The sequence below is a fragment of the Marmota marmota genome, unplaced genomic scaffold, assembly GCF_001458135.2.
Source record: "Marmota marmota marmota unplaced genomic scaffold, marMar, whole genome shotgun sequence".
In the NCBI taxonomy this organism is placed as follows: domain Eukaryota; kingdom Metazoa; phylum Chordata; class Mammalia; order Rodentia; family Sciuridae; genus Marmota; species Marmota marmota.
In genome coordinates this window covers 26,417,875-26,436,721 of record NW_026000142.1, presented here as the reverse complement: position 1 = coordinate 26,436,721, position 18,847 = coordinate 26,417,875, and the positions used below count along the sequence as shown (strand labels likewise).

Genomic DNA, 18,847 nt, shown 5'->3' with positions numbered 1-18,847 from the left:
TGTGTGTGTGTGTGAGAGAGAGAGAGAGAGAGAGAGTCTGAATTATGGGCCTAGAAATAGTGATCCAATACATTTCTGCTACATTTTTTGGTTTCAAGAAGCTTGCTTAATTAGAGAAATGCAAATTAAAACTACACTGAGATTCCACCTCACTTCAGCCAGAATGGCAATTATAAAGAACACAAGTAACAATAAATGTTGGTGAGGATGTGGGGAGAAAGAATGGGATCCTAATAAGAATGGGATCCTTTTCCCTGATATGCAGATGCTAACACACAATAAGGGGAGGGTGAGGAGGGAAAGAATTGAAGTCAGTTGGATTAGGCAAAAGATAAGGAAGGGAAGGGAGGGAGGAGGGCAATAGGAAGGACAGTAGAATTAATCAGACATAACTTTCCTAGCCTTGTATTTGAATACATAACCAGAGTAACTTTGCATCATGAATGACTATAAGAATGGGATCCTAATTAGAATAAGTTATACTCCATGCATGTATAATATGCCAAAATACATTCTACTGTCATATATAACTAAAAAGAACAACAAAAACAAAGCTTGCTTTAACAGTTTTCCTTCTTCTAAAACAGCACTCATGTAGTTTTATCTTTACATTCTTATTATTTTTTAGCATTTTAAAATTTGTTCTAATTAGTTATACATGACAGCAGAATGCATTTCAACTCATTGTACACAAATGGAACACAACTTTTCATTTCTCTGGTTGTACATGATGTAGAGTTACACCATTGTGCAATTATACCCATACATAGGGTAATAATGTCGGTCTCATTCCACCATCTTTCCCACCCCCATATGCTCTCCTCTTCCCTTGCTCCCCTCTGCCCAACCCAAAGTCCCTCCATTCTTCCCTTGCTCCCCCCCATTATGAATCAGCATCTACTTATCAGAGAAAACATTTGACCTCTGCTTTTTGGGGATTGGCTTCACTTAGCATGATATTCTCCAGCTCCATCCATTTACCTGTAAATGCCATAATGAGATGATAATGAAGCTTCTTGTTCTGCTGGGTTCCCAAGTACCATATGATAAAGTATAGGATGTTTTTTGTGACTCCACTTTCAAGAACAGAAAGTGTTTAACTGTGTTTCCATGGTGACAGCAGCAGTAGGAGCAGCAGTAGGCTGTCTTTCTGTTGCTTATCTTATGTTTTAACATCTCTAGACGTATCCCTGCACCTTGTTAGCCCCCAGTGACAGAGCCCATGAGTGTGGAAGAGCCAAGTGCTATATAGTCCATGAGTGAGTGATCAGACCTCTTGCTCTGCCAGGACCTGGTTGAGATATGCATATTGAATGATGTACGACCTGATGATCCACAAAGATGACTGGACATGTGCTTTAAACAGGTGGCTTTGAGATTCAATGAAGCAGAAAAAAAGGTAAAAGAGGAGAGGGCAAAAAAGATATGCCCTACATTATCCATCTAAAAGCATTATTATTATTATTAGCTACTAATTTATTTTAAACAGCAAAAATCACTGGTGTCACGGTGACAGAGAAAATTTTCTCTTTAATTTGAATCTGCCCACTATGCCCATATCTCTGTTTCTTCCCCCGCTAGATACACCAGAAAAAAAAAGTACAGTAAAATTCTTTAAAAGTAATGTTTTTCCTCTTAAAGCTTTTAGAGAAAGTTGAACTATCTGTCCTCATGGGTTTCTACTTAGATAATTTGATCTTAAAATTCAAAGAGGCACAACACCAATAGAGAGATTATTTTAAATTTCAAATAAATTGAATGATTTTATGTGACTGAATAGATTCCCAGATGAATAATGAAACACTTCTGAAATAGATTCTTTGAAATAATGGAATTATATAAATTGAAAACACCATGGTTATTGCTACTGCTAGTGCATTAAATATACTAGTCTTCAATTCTTACCCTGATGGTATAATAAATGCTGCTCGTGTCACCTGCATGATCAAGTTCCACAGTGGTGACCTCTGCTATCGAACAGCAAGTTGCATGAAATACTGCCAAATTTCAAATTACATGGGTTAACTGAGAGTGACCCTAGGCTTTGATTAGTCATTGATTCTGCATTTTTTTCTTCAGGGATGCTAAGTTCTGGTGCAATGGTTGATTATCATTTTTTAACATTTACCTAATCACTTTATTAGTAAAATTGTCAGCTATAAGGAAAAATAGGAAAGATGAAGAGAAAGAAGTAACAAGAAGCACTGCCTATAAAATCTACCCCTCTGTATTTGTACTTGGGTATTAAAAACTGTTTATTAATCTTGAGTTCAAATATGTAACTTTAGTTTGCAATGTTAGTAAGTCTTTATACCTGACATTCTGAAAACAAAAGGGCTTTTTCAGAGGCTTTTGATAAATAATATAGCAATTATGAATAATTGATGGAGAACTTTTATCCTATCAAATCTCACTGCTCTTAAATAATCAAATAGACTTCAAACTGTAGAAAATTAGTATGATGACTAAATGAATCTTAAGAATTCACTATGGACTTAAGCTGTTCATTCTGTACTTCTTCCATGAAAAATGTCAGCCCAAACTCATGCATTTCCATACATGTAATAATAATTTAGTAAATGATTTCTTTTTAAAAAATGAAGGTTAGGGCTGGGGCTGTAGCTCAATAATAGCTTAGTAGTACTGGAAACCCAAGCTCCTATAATGCCCCCCAAATAGCAGCTACCACTGACTTTGCCTTTTATTGACATGAAATGACTATGTATTTAAATTTGATGTACTGGGGGCCTCTCTGAAATTGTCCTTCACTCCATCCTCCCTTTTGCCCTTCTGAAGGAGGACCCAGTCATTATCCTAAATCATTCCTTTTTGCTCCTCTGACCTCTTCTTTCTTTGACTTATTTCTTCTCCCCAGTTTATCACAATTTCCAGGAATGGCAAGTTCTGCAGGCAAATATCTCATGATGGGAACCCAGACTCCTCCTACCCCCAACAGTTATGACTCCCCTGATGGCAATAGGACTCCACATGACCAGACCTGAGATAAAGATCAACCAGATCACTATGGACCAAGACCACCAACTACACATACTTCTCACCTCACACCCTAATTCCTTTCCTTTGTAATTGTCATTACCTTGAAGGTAAGTCTTAAGTCACTAGACCTCTGTCCTTCCCAGTGTTGGCCACACTAAAAGTATCTTTCTTTTCTATTTCACTACCACTCTTTCTGTTATATGGATACTTCTTGGGGCAAGTGGCTGTACCTGGTCTTTTGAGACCCCCCCCTGGAGCTAGACTTCTGATCTAGGCCTCCAGTCACAGAGATGCTCTTTGTTGGCATTTTTAAAAGATACAAAGACTTAATCAACCATGGTTCTTGGTCTATAGTTGTTTTACAATATCAATAAGAATTAAATTTCTGAAAAATAAGAAAACATGCTGTTTAAAAAGTGATTTTGGGAGCTGATATCTTTCATCAGTCTTAGTGAACAACAATTTTGGCTGGATTCAGTCTTGATATACTGTGCAGATTTTTAATTTTAGTAAACATAAGGTTAATGGACAACCGAATTTCTCACTTTTCATTTGATTTGTCTGCTTTCTATAAATACAATTTGGATGGAAATATATATTTTTACTTTGGGGGTATCAATACAATGTCAAGATTATTGAAAGCTAGAAGTCACTAGTATAAAACATGGATGTCATCTCATCCTTCTCAATCTCTTTTCATCCTATTCCCTTTGAAACTGTAGTAAATTCATCTTAGGGAAATACATACGATGGAAATGCAAAACTACATGTTCTTTCTAATTTATCAGATGAAGATAATTATAATTATTTTTGAATATTTTCATTTTCAGTTGCAAGGCTAATCTCTCATTAATTATATCATGTAATTCAAAACTAGTCTGCTGGGATATCAATAAACTGGGATATAGTAAAACAACCAGAATTAAATATACATGGGATCAAATAAACTAGATGTTTCAGCTTTTATGCTATGGAAATATGAAATTCTGGCATTATATTGTTAGACACTTTAACTTCCTATTAACCAGTAGAAACACAAAGAATTTGCCAAGATTTCTAGAAACATTACTGAATGGGGGCACCTTCTAAAACAGGCAATTACTCTAAGCTCAATTAACTATGATAAAACTTTAATTTTATTTCAAGGTTTATAGATAATTAATTCAGTCATGGAACATTATTTAAAATGTACTAGAAAATCCTTTTTTTTTTTCCAGGAAGAATTTCACTATCGGAGTCACATGTGTCTGTAAGAATAACACCTATGAGTCTTGAATTATGAGCACCTATTCTTTTAATTTACATCCAATTAATTCTGTTTGTGTTCTAATTTCAACTACAACTCTACAATTCATCAATGCTCTGAAGCTTGTATCTTTAATAAATTAAATGTACCTATTGCCATAAAAGAGGTATCCAAGCAGCATAAAATAAGAACCATGTTGCAAAAATTAATTGGTCTTCACATTTTGATAACTAAATTGACTTTTAATTGCCTGTTTAGGTTTTTTCCCCCACCCTCTTTGCCATGGAAGTCAGCCTTTTGGCAACTTTTAAAGTCAATGATTGTGAAACACAATGTGTGACACAGGTGAAAAATACAACTGGTTACTAAAAGCCCCATGAAAAGGAAGACATGGGAGAAAACAAGAGAACAAGCATTGAAGTTTAAGCTGAAAAGCAGAAAAACAAAGCAGAGAAGATGCCACAAGAGTATTAGGGGCAAAGTGCTTGAGCCCTGTCATATCACTGCTTTTATATCCTTTTTCAGGATGAATGTAGTCATTGTGTAAGAGAGAGGGACCAAGTAATAAGAGGCTTATTAGCCACATGCTGATGGCTAGGGGTTTCATTGCTTTCAACTTAGAATGCTCATGCTTCATTTTTCATATGGTTCAGGAACTTATCTTTGGCAAGCAACAGCTAATCAGTCTAAATTAAAGAAAAGTAACTAAGCTCTAAGTAATTTAGCATAAACCAGAATTTTTAAAAATCTGATTTATTCAAAGTACTCTTTCACTTAAAAAATTATCTATCAAAGTTCCTCCATGTTTAGGAATCAAAGTTTAAGAATAATGTAATAAATTTGAAGAACAAACATTTTGACTTGCAAAGAGAAAATCAGGACAATTTTAAGAGCAAGTCTTTATAAAAGAACTTAGAAAGTCATGTTATTTAGAAATTATATATATTACATATGTGTGTACATTTACAACATACATCACCATATTTTTACTTTTAAAGGTCATCTAATTATAGTGATGCATTATGTTTAATGAGATCCATTGATGTTGTCCATTTCATTATTGAATTAATTTTTTACATTTGAAAATAGACCATAAAATTATCCCTCATGATTTTGAGATATGTGAAACAGGATTCATAATATAAATAATACTTCAAAATTTTATCTGAATAATGAGTATAAGTGAGCCTTTTGCTGGGAAAAAGCTCAGTAAATAGTATAATGGAATAATGTACATAAATAGCACATACTTACCAATTCTCGTGGACCATATGGCTCACAGAAGGTGACAGCATTGCCATGCATAATTGCACCACACTGTTCTCCAGTTTCACAGTTGTTACATTCAACCCTGCAGGAACACAGAATGCATTCCCAGTCTGAGAACTAAGGGGCACAATGTGGTGTATAGCTTAGTTAAGGAAAGGCATAATAGTTAATGTTATTCGGCTCAAATATTCATTTCACAGACGGTAAGGTGACAAAGTTCAGAAGACCTGAAACCAGAAAGACTTGAACATAAATCCCAATCCTTTCAGTTACTTGCAGTGGTGAGAAGTTACTTAAATCTCCCAAAGTTTCACTTTGCTCACCTGTAAATGAGGATAATAATGCTGACTTAAACATCATAGAGTTACAGTGAGGATTACATAAAGGTATGCAGAAAATACAGAGTACAGAACCAATTTCATAGTAGGCCCTTAGTAAAGGAAGATAGCGTTATCAATAATTACATATTACATATATTATACCCAGTACAAGAAAGTTTGCACCTAATCACTATAGCATACACCTATAATTCAAGCTCCTTGGGAGGCTGACACAGGAGGATCTAAAGTTCCAGGCCAGCCTGGGCAATTTAAGGGGACCTTATCTTAGAGTGATAACAAAAAGAGCTGCTTGTGTAGCTCTGTGGTAAAGGGCCACTGAGTTCAATCCCTAGTAACCACACACATACAAAAAAAAAGGTCGCAAATATTAAAAATAAGCAAGGTAATGTCCACTTATATAATGAACTAAAAATCTAGATCTGAAATAAAAAGTTGTTTTACATATTTTAAACATTTTTCTTTTGCATACGGTCATTGTAAATGATTTAACTGTCCTCAGATTGTCATTATACAAGGCACCACGCTAAAAGTAATGGAATCAGATGTTATATTCAGTCCTTATATTACTGTGCACATTACTGGGAAATATACAAAATTTCTAATTCAAGGAAATGTTGGATACCAAGTTAGAATATCAACCTTGCAAATAATTTAGTTAGCTGCTTTACTGCTATAAAATGAAGTATTAATAAAAACTTAGGGCAGGATCTCAAAAATAAATTTATTCATGTCTACCTAGTAGTGACTGAAGGTATGCATAGTGTGAATTTGATTTCGTATATTTGCGGTAGTGTTCATAATGCTCTGTACTGTGGCATTTCAACCTGTGATCATTACACACCTAACATGTAGAAAGATCTATATTTCCCTTGTCAGATCCTCAAGCCACATGAGAGCTGTATTTTATGCAGAAAGAACGTTTCCAAAGACTGTCACACTCCAGGTGCCAAACTCTGTGGAAAGGGCACTGCGCCCTTTACTTACGACAGAGATCATGGTATTATTCCTTGCAGCTCTTAGCTGATTTCAGAGAGAGGGAGCAGGAACTCCCATTCAAGCAGGATGACAATTGTGTGAAACGAGAAGGTATCCCAGAAAGCCAAGAGGCAAAAGCGCAGTAAGTACAAACTTGGCAAATAAATGAAAGTACTTACTGTAAATTTTACCATATGGAATAAATGATGGGTATTATTCTGATCTTTTCAGTTGTGTTCCCGCACAGGAAGATCAACGATATCAAGAGTGTTTGATTTCTTCAGAAGAAAAGAAAAGAATTTCTGATATGGAATTTAAAATGTATCTCATAGCACTACAAATCTTAGTAGGAGATTGAAATCTTCTCTTGATTACCGTGAAGAAAGAATCTAATAAAGTCCTTGACATTAAAGAGACATAGTGGTGACTTTGAAAGAGTAACAAATCTGTTTCTTGTTCTTCCTTTAGGGAATGTTCATTTATGGAATGCTGTATTTCATAAGTATTTTTGAATGAATAAATGAATATAGGACAATTGCATAAATAGAAATATTATTAAGGTCCTAGGTCTAAAGAACTTAGAACAAGTGTTTGGCATATAGTAAGGATGAAGTATCAGTCATAACTACTAATATTAATTTCTCATGGATTTCCTCTATTTTCATTTACTCCAGCATTTGCTTCAGAAATGGTGTATTTGATCCTTCCCTCCCAAAGGATTTATATTATGAAATTTTTTGTGTGTATTGGAAATTAAACTCAGACTCTCATGCTGTGCTAGGCAAGTGCTCCACCACTGAGCCACATCACCAGAACTTCATAATACCAGTTTTCTAATTCTTTAAATTGATTGTGGTTGGGATAACCATACAGAGATTTAGAACAAAAATTATAGTGGGAATCTGACGTTACTGATAGTGGGGCTTATTTGGTCTCTAGTCATTGTGAAACGGATTGAGAGAAACATCAATTTTAACAGAGAAAATTAAAACAATGTTCAAATCTCATAATGGTTATAAGATTATCAGCTTCTAGGGACACTACCTCAAAGTATTCCTGTTAATATGAAATCTAAGGCCTGCTATTTAAATTTCTATAGCAATCTTCTATTTCTATATATTCATCCATAGTCCCAAATCAACCATTTCCTAAAAATAATATCTATATAAAATATGCATTATAGGCCTCCTCTTCCAGTAGTCTAGATTAAATATGATTCAGGTAGAATATAGGTAACTTATATTGTTTAAAGGTGGTACTGATGTGGATGGAATACAGCCAGGAATGAGAGAATCAGTGAATAGACCATGGATGTGTTTGGAGAAACTTCTACTTTGTGGAACAGCAATAGTGCTATGAGACACATTTTTAAAAAATAAATGCAAGAGAAAACCAAATAGATTCAGCTCTTCTTTTCACCAACCCCTCTAGATTTTTGCTTCTTCTTTGTGGCATTTTATATCTCCAAAACCTAAAAATTTAAAAAGGCTTTGCTACCCTATTGATGAATCATAAAGATTTACAATTACCAGCTAATATCCTCTGGGTTGCTACTTGGAGGAACAATGGTTTCACCAAGGATTGATGGGACAAACATGTCAGCTTCCTGCCAACGTCTTTTAAATGTCCTTTCTTCCAGTCTGACTGGGTTTGTCAAGATAATTTATTTTAATTTACCCTGAATGCCCATCCCTCTAGGTGGTCAAATCCAACCCTCTCTTAGCTGCCAGTGGTGTTATTTATTCATTCATCATTTATTAATTCATTCTTGTACTTAACAGAAGTATGTTAAGCACTTACAAGCACTGTACTAAGCTTTAGTGGTACAGAGACCAATATAATACTGTCATTTTCTTCCAGGGGTTCACATTTCAGACAGAAATTCAGAGAGGTAAACAGTGACATGTGATGATAGCTATTTATTGCATTCTATCATGTCCTAAAGGTTTAAATTAAATCTTAGAAAAGAGAAGTTATCGCTGTCCTTATTTTACTAATAAGAAAATTGGGCTTCAGACAGGAGAAGCATTTGCTCAAAGTCACACAGCTGTGAAGCTGAAGAATTGCAATTGAGACCCAGGGTTTGCTAATGCTGACACTCGTGACATTTTCCGTTATTCCTTCCTCCTTTTAACAAGAATATAGAGTAGCTGTGGTGGTACTTCTTTCAGATCGGGAAAGGAAGGGAAGGCTTCCAAAGCCCCCAGTACTGGGCCTGAAGGGAAAATAGAAGTTACTCGAGCAAGGATGAAAAGTGAGCATCAGGGCACAAATTATGCAGAAATTATGAGACAGGAGCTGAAGTGTGAGTTCAGGGGGTCAGTGTGGCTGGAACCATACTGGTACATGTAAAAGGATAGCAAAGGATAAATCTAGAAAACAAAGGGCTTTGTGCACCATTACCCAAGTGATAGACACTTTATTAGGAGCTTCATAAGCAATGCCTCCATTAATTCATATAAAATTATCCCTATGTATTTTTTTATTAACCTTTATTTCACTTATGTATTTTTATGTGGTGCTGAGGATCAAACCCAGGATCTCCCACATGCTAGGCAAGCGCTCTACCACTGAGCCATAACCCCAGCCCCACTTATATATTTTATATCCCCATTTAGAAGGTGACAAACTGAGATTTAGATACGGTATCACCTAACATTAAATAGCTAATAAATCATAGAACTGGGTTCAAACTCCCATTATTCCATTTATAAAGTCATGCTGCAAATCCAACTTTTAGGAAAATGACTCCAACAAATGTTGGGTTGGAGGTATAAAAGACTGAGGGCTATTGATATAACCCAAGCAAGATATAACAGTGCTTTGAAAAAAGGTGGAGATGGAGGAAAAAAAGACTCACTATAGAGTATCACTGCTCAGTAAAAAATGTAATGTAAGTCACATACATAATTTTCAACTTTCTAATGGCCATTAAAAAATTTTAAAAATGAATTAATTTTAATGTCTCATTTAATCAATATATTTGTTATATTTTCACATGTAATTTGTTTAACATTATTAATGACAGATTACATTGTATTTTTGCACTATATCTTCAAATTATAGGGTATATTTTATATTTACAGCATATCTCACTTCAGGTTAGCTACACTTCAAGTGTTCAACACTCATATGTGACCAGTGCCCATCATATTGGACTGTACAACTCTAGAGTATTACAGGACTTGGAAACTATACAAAATGCTGACACTTAGAGATGACTAGCCAAACTTTAAAACTTCATGAGACTGATATGACAGTTTAGGATCTGGTTGAAAACATGGGAATGCATAATTTTATGGGTCAGGTGAGAGGAAAGGGTATATAAAGAAGAGAAGAGGCCCAGGAATAAATCCCTGAGGTATAATCAGCTTGCCTTTGGTCTGGTTTCTGGAAAGCTCAGCCTATCATGACTCTTCGGTGTGAATCCTTCCATGTCTACCCATCTCCCCTGACTTTTCCAGGACTACTGGCAGTGAGGTGCATTTCTGTTCTACTCCCAATCAGGCACAGAGGGACCTGGAGTGAAATATGCCTGGAGACCAAGGTCCCCACATCCTGTAGTGACTCAGAAGGGCTTTCAGGACACAGGAAAGAGGAGGAGGATTAATGAGAAAAATAGGAGTTATTTGCACAACTAAACATTAATAAATGTTGTGCAGCACCATTATTAGTGCTGCCCATCAAAGTGGGTTTTCTGCTAGTGCATTTACACTATAATCTTCCTAGTTTTTCTATCATCAAAATGAAGCATTTTACTTCCATACACATGAATACATTTTACTTCTATACACATGATAATAAAAGGCAATATAAATAGAATTTCATGATGAGTACAATGATCTTGATGGAGTACAGACAAGATAGTACAAAGTAAAACTGTTGGACGTGGCTTTTCAGAAGAGAAGAGAGCCGCACCAGTATGATGAGGTGTGTTTTAAAAACCTTCAGATGTACTCTACTTTGTGTACAACCAGAGACATGAAAAACTGTGCTCTATATGTGTAATATGAATTGTAATGCATTCTTCTGTCATATGTAACAAATTAAAATACAAATTTAAAAAGTATCCAAAAAAAACCACCTTCAGATTTAAGCATGCAAATTTCAAGAACAACAATTCCTGGGTCACTCTAGAACTTCAAAAAATGTTTGAATGCTATGTGTTCTTCTGCCCTATCCTCCTCATTTTCTCAGGCCTCTATGTCTATGATTTAGTGTGGTTGAGAGGAGTAAGATATTTAACTCCAAAGGTTATCCTCTGAGAAAATCCCTAAAAGTCTGAAATACTATTCTTCCTCTATGGAAAAGTTCCACAAGTTCCTGAGAACTGGGGTTCAATTTTCTGGATAATGAATGGACCAATTTTCTTTAAGCTCAGAAAGAGAAAAAAAAATCTGTTTGCTGTGACATTTAAATCAATGATGGGAGGCTGAGGCAGGAGGATTGCCAAGTTTGAGGTTCCGCCTCGGCAACATAGAGAAACCCTATCTCAAAAAGGAAAAAAAAAATGGGGGGGGGGGNGACATTGACCCCTTTAAAAGCAATAAATTAGGGATAGATAATACGATGTCCTCGGTCTTGGGGATAAATGGCATGTATCTCAGTGGTAAAGCATCCCTAGGCTCAATCCTCTCTATTAAAAAGGAAAAAAATCAGTGGGCCTTAGAGCCAAATTTCTTTCATATAGCTCATTCTGAGGAAAATGATGGGCTTTGTAAAGTTAGGAAACATATTCTTCAGTTATGTGTGGGAAGAAGAAAGTTTTAAATAATCCCAGATAAACAGACTTTTGTTTTTCAATTTAAGAAGGAATGTGACTTCCCAGGCTAAGGATTAGAAATGAATCATTTCTCTATTTAATAGTAAAATGCTGAATGTTTCTCTAACCTTTTCTCTTTTTTTTCTCAATATACAAAAACAGAACATAAGAATCTAACAAACAGGCACATCATAGGGATCGCCCACATCAAAATATATTCTCTCATAAACAATATGATTAAAAGATATTTCAAGGGAAATGCTTGCAATCTTCAAGGACCATGCAAAGCATGAATTTATTAAACCCTCTTTGAACCTATTTACCACATGCTTGGGTTCCACATGAGCCTTATCTATTACTTGAGGTCACAGATCATCAAGTTAGAGGGGACCTGCATTATCACTGCATCTCATTACCCCCTCATCATTAAAATGATAAAACAGAGAACCTGACTCCTAGTTTAGTATTGTTCTCACTGTACCATAATGCAGCCAGTAAGATGAAAAATAAAAGCCAGTTCTATAAAAAAATGTGCATTTCAATGAATGCTTGTAATTTTTACTGTCAAAGTTTATTTTGAAAATCCACAATGACTGTTCTTAAAATTGTGTTTTCACTTATGGGATAAAAGGATTTTGTTTGAGTAATGAAACTACAAACATAAGAGAAACAGATTTCATAGAAAACACTGTGTGAAATCACTGGACTGAGTACATAAGAATCAAATTCAGCACTCCTTTTGGCTATCTACATCCTTAGGTAATTCATAAAAATATATTTTATGCGTACATCATTTTCTCTCTCTCTTTTACTAACAAAAACATGAAAGAATCAGTAAACATAAAGGCTGGTACTTGCTGACCAACAAAAACAGGGTCAAACCATAAACATAAAAGAAAAAGAAACACTTTGAACCAGTATTTTGTTTTTCACTGTAACAAGCTTGTTAGTTTTGTATTAAGTCAGTCTCCCCTCCGCCTCTTTAAGTTTAGGTGGCTGTTTTTGTCTTGGGCCAAAGAATTATATAGGATGTGCATTTGAGCAGTAGAGAGTGCACTTCTGAAGGTATAATTATGCCTTTTATCTTGATCTTAAAACTATTACGCATGAAAATACAACTCAACTGCCCAGTGAGTAGGCACAGAGAGACCGGGAGTGAAATATGCCTGGAGACCAAGGTCCCCACATACTGCAGTGACTCAGAAGGGCTTTCAGGACACAGGAAAGAGGAGGAGGATTAATGAGAAAATTGGACTCCTTTGCACAACTGGAGATTTATGAATGGATGGTGACATCATCCTGATAACAATAAATAAGTAATCGAAATGTTATTTTCTCAAGAGTAGTCTAATGACATGACTCACTCCATTTTATATCAGAGTGAAATCATTCAGTCTGCAGTCAGGCACTCTGCTGAAACAAGTTAATCACCTGGAAATTCACTGACCATCAGTCATCATCAAATTCTCATTTGAGATACATGCCATTTATCCCCAAGACCGAGGACATCGTATTATCTATCCCTAATTTATTGCTTTTAAAGGGGTCAATGTCTTATACTCAGCCTTGCAAGAAGCAATCAGGCATTCTGGGAGCCAGAATTGTCTATGCGCCAGCATTTCTGTACAGAGATGTTAAAATTATTTTTATGACATTAGTTCTAATTACATAAAAGTTCTTTAAAACTGGGAAAATCAGAAAAACTTCTTATAACTTCTTGATCCAAAGATACTGTGTCTCTGCCGTGTAGATCATACCATGTGCAGACAAAATCTGACGTGTACTTGAAAAGTGAGGCCACATCAGGAACTGGTGAATTCACCCAAGTAAATGAGACCCGGCAGGTCATGTGGTAGCTAGGCAATAGCTGACTTCATCAAAGACACCAATGATCCTTGCACCTTCCATTCAGGCCTCCACAACCAATACACTCAACCTTTGACCACATTCTATAATAAAGAGGCCATGTTTTATAATCAAGAGGTCATGACATGTAAGCCATTGATATGATCATTTTCAAAAAGTGAAAGATAAAGCTTTAAAAAAAATAAACACAAAACACCCTATTCTCTTTGTAAATGGGAAATAATTTTTAGAAAATAGCAAGGATAGTTCACTGTGTAAGAAAGAGAATAATATCCCCTTCAACTATGTCATGCCTCTTTTTTAAAGGAGCTAACACATGCCTTAAATGTTGAAAGTGACAAACTCCATTTATAGTTCATTCTTCTCATTTACTTCTCACTGAGGAAGGTAAAAGAACTCTTCTGATTTCACTAGGGAGTTAGAAAATTTGATCTCTTCTTCGTTAACAGGTACAATGACAAATAGGTTAAAAATAACCCCTCTGGAATTCTACTACTGCACACAATATTCTTGTCTCCCACAATGGTGAATTCTATGACATGCTGCTTGAAGAAATATTTTCTCACTTGTTTCAAATGTACTTGACATTTAATTCCAGTGAGTGAGCTCTTGTTTCTGTCATCTAAAACACAGATTAAAGAAGGAAATAATAAGCCTCCAATTCATACCTTCTTTTATTAGTGGGGGGCCTTGTGGTTAACCTTTCTATTGTAGATGAAGCTTTTCCCCAGGGCAATTACATCATGGGAGGAAAAAAGTAAAAGGAAGGGCGAGGAAGCAAGAGAAGAAAGTTAGAGGTGAGTTTTATGGTAAGAGAAAGTATTAAAAAAAGAGAAGACAAAGTGAGAGATAATGGAAAGAAGTAAAGAAATCAAGAGGAGAAATAAGAGAAAAAGAAAAGAAAGATTCACAGAGGACCAGAATACTGCACCATGAATCTCCAAAAATTAAATTATAATTCCAAACCCTCAAATGCAATGATACATTAGAGGTTTTGGCAAATATTTATGTTGCCTTACTTTTCTCATCTATTCACAATCTGTTGTAGTAACTTACTCTTGAAAAAATGGGGGGCTTATGCTCCCCTTCCACCAGCACTGTCTTCCAGACATACTATCCACGGGACTTCCTTACACCGAGAAAATGACCCACAAAATTGGATAAAACAGTTTTTTTTTTATGATTTCTTCCTGAGCTATTTGTTCATCAGTCTAACTTCTTCCCTGAAAACACCAGTTAAATGGTAGTTCTCACACTTAACTATAAAATGCTTTCATTATTTATGGAGAGGGACGGGGCTTCAAGATACAAATAGACTGCAGAGAGGTTTTACTGTTTGCCTGACTTCTAAGCAATCACTGAATTAAGCTTTAGCTAGAATAACATATACTCATTCTAAAAATATCAATAATTTCGTATTTTTTTGTCCAAACAATTGTGTTTCTTAAAGGAAAAGAATATTATTAAGCCAAATCACCAAACTTTCATACTAATTTAACCAATAAATTAGTATTTTTAAATGAATATCAGGTAGAGCAGAGTTTATGATCTTTAAGCTGTAAATTGTGGGGCTTTCTGTATCCTAACCAACTGACAGAAATCTTCATGTACCATAGGATCTGAGAACAATTTGTGCATTTCTTCTTGATGTCTCGTATCTCTGTTGGCATCACAGCTCACTCATCTAAGATGCTCCTTCTGAGGGCAACTCCTGTTCTTCCCCGATCTCTGCTGAATAGGACGCGCTTGCGATTACTATTGTTCTATCACAGTGCAGGAGGGGAAACATCTGTTGTCTTCCAGTTGACATCTATCACTGTGTGTTTTAATAGTCCTGTTTCCCTCTAGAACATTAGTGATATTAGAGCTCCGGATACCTTCTGTAATCTTCAGAAAACAAGGATTAAAGGGATAACTTAAGCAAAACAAAGATTCCTCCTTGACTCTAATTGCCTGGAGGGTAAAGATGCTTAACAAAACTTAATTGCTTTTTAAGAATTCATTCATCTTTTAGTTTTCTTCCCACTCTAAGTTACAAATCAGAAAAATTACCCATTTCTTCCTTTTCTCTTTGCTTTTCTTATCGTTGAAATTTTATTGAGGTAAATTTACATGCAGCCATAAACACAGATGTTGGGTTTTGGAAATGCACTTATCTATGTAGCCCATACCCTCTCAAGATACATATAACATGATCATCACCCCAGAAAGGTCCTTCATGCCCCTTGCCAGTCAATACTTTATCCCACAAATGACTACTGATCTAATTTATGTCATTTTAGATAATTTTGCCTATTATGGATTTCATATAAGTGGAACAAACTCGAATTTCAAGTCTAGCTTCCTTCATTCAACATAATATTTTTGAGATTCATTCACACTGTTTCAGGTGTCAATAATTCATTGCCGAGTAGAATTCTATTGTGTGGCTGTTTTACTGTTTAACCATGTTCCTGCTGACAAGAATCTGAGATGGTCCAGGTTTGGGCTTTTAAGTATATTTCTTTAATGAAAAATAAAGATTATTCTCTGATCACATAAAATACTAAACTAAAATAGTTTAATTCACAAAAGAAACTATGAAAGTGCAGTTGAGGTGCAAGTTGTGGCTGCTTAAATTAAAAGTTCATAAAATAAAGTGTATCTGTGGTTCTGACATTCTTTTAAATTCAGTAATATGAGATTTTCCTTCCCATCTTTGGAGGAGGGGGTTGGAGGGTTGTTACTACATATCTAGGACATGACTGATTCCTCCCCCCATCTCAGCAGTGCAGCTGAGCACACTTGTTGATAAACTTGTATGCACTCCTTCTCAGCCTGGAGATTCAATGGCACATGGGATTGCTGTGTCCAGGGGTAAGCCTGCATGTGGTCCAGCATCAGGGCAAAGCGAAAGTGGAGAAGTCCCTCCATCAAGCTTGAGCTACTACTGTATTGGTTTGTTGATTCTCTTCATTTGCAACTTTGCTTCTTAGCTGTCATTTAAAGAGGCAATCAGAAAAGTCTGGGAGAGATAAGGGGCCACATTCCTAGGAAAGTCCTAGGAGAGATTTGGGAGAAAAGAATGGAAGGTCTCTGTGCTGCCCCAGGAGGCAGAAGGACCACAGTTGCACAATTGTATACCAGAACATGGCATCACAAAGATGCCCATGCCCCAGGTTCAGGGCACAGAGCCCTCATGAGGGCTCAAAACATAGTGGCAGATGTGAAGACAGGACCAAAGGCTGTGTGAACCAGTCAACAAGGACTAGAGGAGGTAAAGGAGGACTTGGTGCATATCTGCAGGAATAAATGTCTAGAAAACAAAGGTGCAACCCCACTTATCACCTGTTTTATCAATAATAAACTGCCTCTGAAAGTAAGTTTAAACACCCCCAAAGTGGGGCAAGACAATCCAGAGTTCAATGAAATTAAGTTTCCCCCAACTTTACAATAAAAAGGAAATAAGTTGCATAAGGAAGAGTAAAAAGAGTTCTTCTGTTACCCTAGTTTGTGAGTTTGTGTACAGATTCCTAACTATACCTGTGTAACCATAAACAATTTGTGGCATTTGTGGAAGGACTCATAGAAACTGTTATACCAGTTGCCTGTGGAGAAAAAGAATACAGGTCATGTGTAAAGAAAAGGCCTATTTGGGGTCTGGGGTTATGGCTTAGTGACAGAGCACTTGTCTAGCATGTGTGAGGCCCTGGGTTCCATTCTCAGCACCACATATCAACAAATAAAATTAAGGTCCATTGACAAGTAAAATATATATTTTTAAAGGTCCATTTTTATTGTTTATATTTTTGTATTAATTAACTTTTCACCAAGTAAAATTACTAAGTTTTAAATTAATTCAAATAGTTGAGTAGACAGTACATTCAATACTGCATTGATATAAAATTTTTTTTTTCTTGGTTCTATCCCAACTGCCATCAAACACTTGGAAGAGTAACTTAGCTATTACCTTTGTTCACAGTAAAAGTTCTATCATTTTATGTTCTTTGTCTTTTATGTAGTTATTTGTACATGAGACAACAAACTTGGATATTAAAGAGATTACATGAAGTAAAAGGAAAATTGATTTCCTGTAGTGAGGTTAATTGAAATAAATGAGTAGTGAATAATTCTACTTTTAAACTGACCTACCTCTCCAACACAGTGTAATAAGCATAACTTTCTTTGCTTTCTTTCTTTCTTTCTTTTCTGTATTGAGAATTGAACACAGGATCACGTTACCAAGCCACCTTCCCAGCTCCCCTACCCCTTTTTAAAAAATTTGAGACAGGGTTTCACTAAGTGACCCAGGATGGCCTTGAACTTGCAATCCTTCTGCCTCAGCCTCCTGAATCACTGAGATTACAGGTATGTGCCACCATACCTGGCTAACTTTAGCTTCTTAATTTATCCTTTTACTTGTCCATAAAAATTACAAATTGAATAATGCATATGAAACTTTTAGAACCTCACAGGAGAAACATTCTCATATAAGCAGGACATTTTCTTCAGCATTTTCATATTTATTTTGTGATGTAGTTAGCCATGGCAATTTGGCCCCAAGCAGCACACCTAGCACTTGTTGCTTCTATCTGGTGGTGTGTGGCAGGGCCTAGAGACAGAGTTGGTTGGCAGTAAGGATTCTCTTTCCACAATGCCACAAAGCTCTAGTATGTTTCTAATGCTTCTGTGGAATAAAGAGAATCAAAGATAATCTTATAGGGGACAAAAATCTTCTGACAAAGTATGTACTAAGAAAACAGACTTCAAGAGAGTGAAAACTGCCTGTAATGTTCTAAAATAAAGTGGGACTTTGCTGCTTTATTGCAAATATTTAACTGGTATAAATGATTTTACTGGGTACTGGTTTGTGACCTTAGGGAGTTTATGTTTATTTTTAAGAAGTTCAAGTTAAGAAATAAAGAATTTTTTTCCTGGGTAAAAAGTGGTGTTTAGACATATTTTTTTCCCTTTTCTTAACAAAGATCTCAATTTATTTTAAGAAATTTATACTTAGGATGTGTTCATAAAGTAGCATTCTGTTGACAGACTGTTTCCTTAAATGGCACATAAAAGACCCTCTTTTTTCCTTTCTCTATGGTTCACTATGATGCTATTTTCATTGATATAGGTCTCTTAGTTTATGTAATATAGATATATTTGATTTAATGTTTGTTTTTCATGCAAATGCAATGAAGGAAGACTTGGAGGTCAAATAAATTAGATTAAGACTATTTTTTTTAAATGATTCTTTTTAAAAAATTCATGTTGGGATTTAGAAGAGGTAAATAGTCCATTGTGCAAATACATCACAGAAGGAAGAATCTGGGGAGGGAGGGAGAGGGAAGGAATGAGGAAGAAAGGAATAGAAAGAGGAAGCAAAGAAGCGAAAGAGAAGAAGGGGCCAAGGGA

The 18,847-nt window shown here is 35.7% G+C and overlaps 1 protein-coding gene across 1 annotated transcript in view; it reads right to left on the bottom strand.

Annotated features, from left to right (window-relative positions):
• Reln (reelin) overlaps positions 1-18,847 on the bottom strand; it is a 470,436-nt gene that overhangs the window by 229,398 nt on the left and 222,191 nt on the right. Inside the window, exons 7-8 of the mRNA XM_015488375.2 lie at positions 5,494-5,594; positions 1,358-1,370 (exon numbers count right to left, since the gene is read on the bottom strand). Of these exons, the coding sequence (XP_015343861.1) occupies positions 1,358-1,370; positions 5,494-5,594 (114 nt within the window). The remainder of the gene's footprint in view (positions 1-1,357; positions 1,371-5,493; positions 5,595-18,847) is intronic.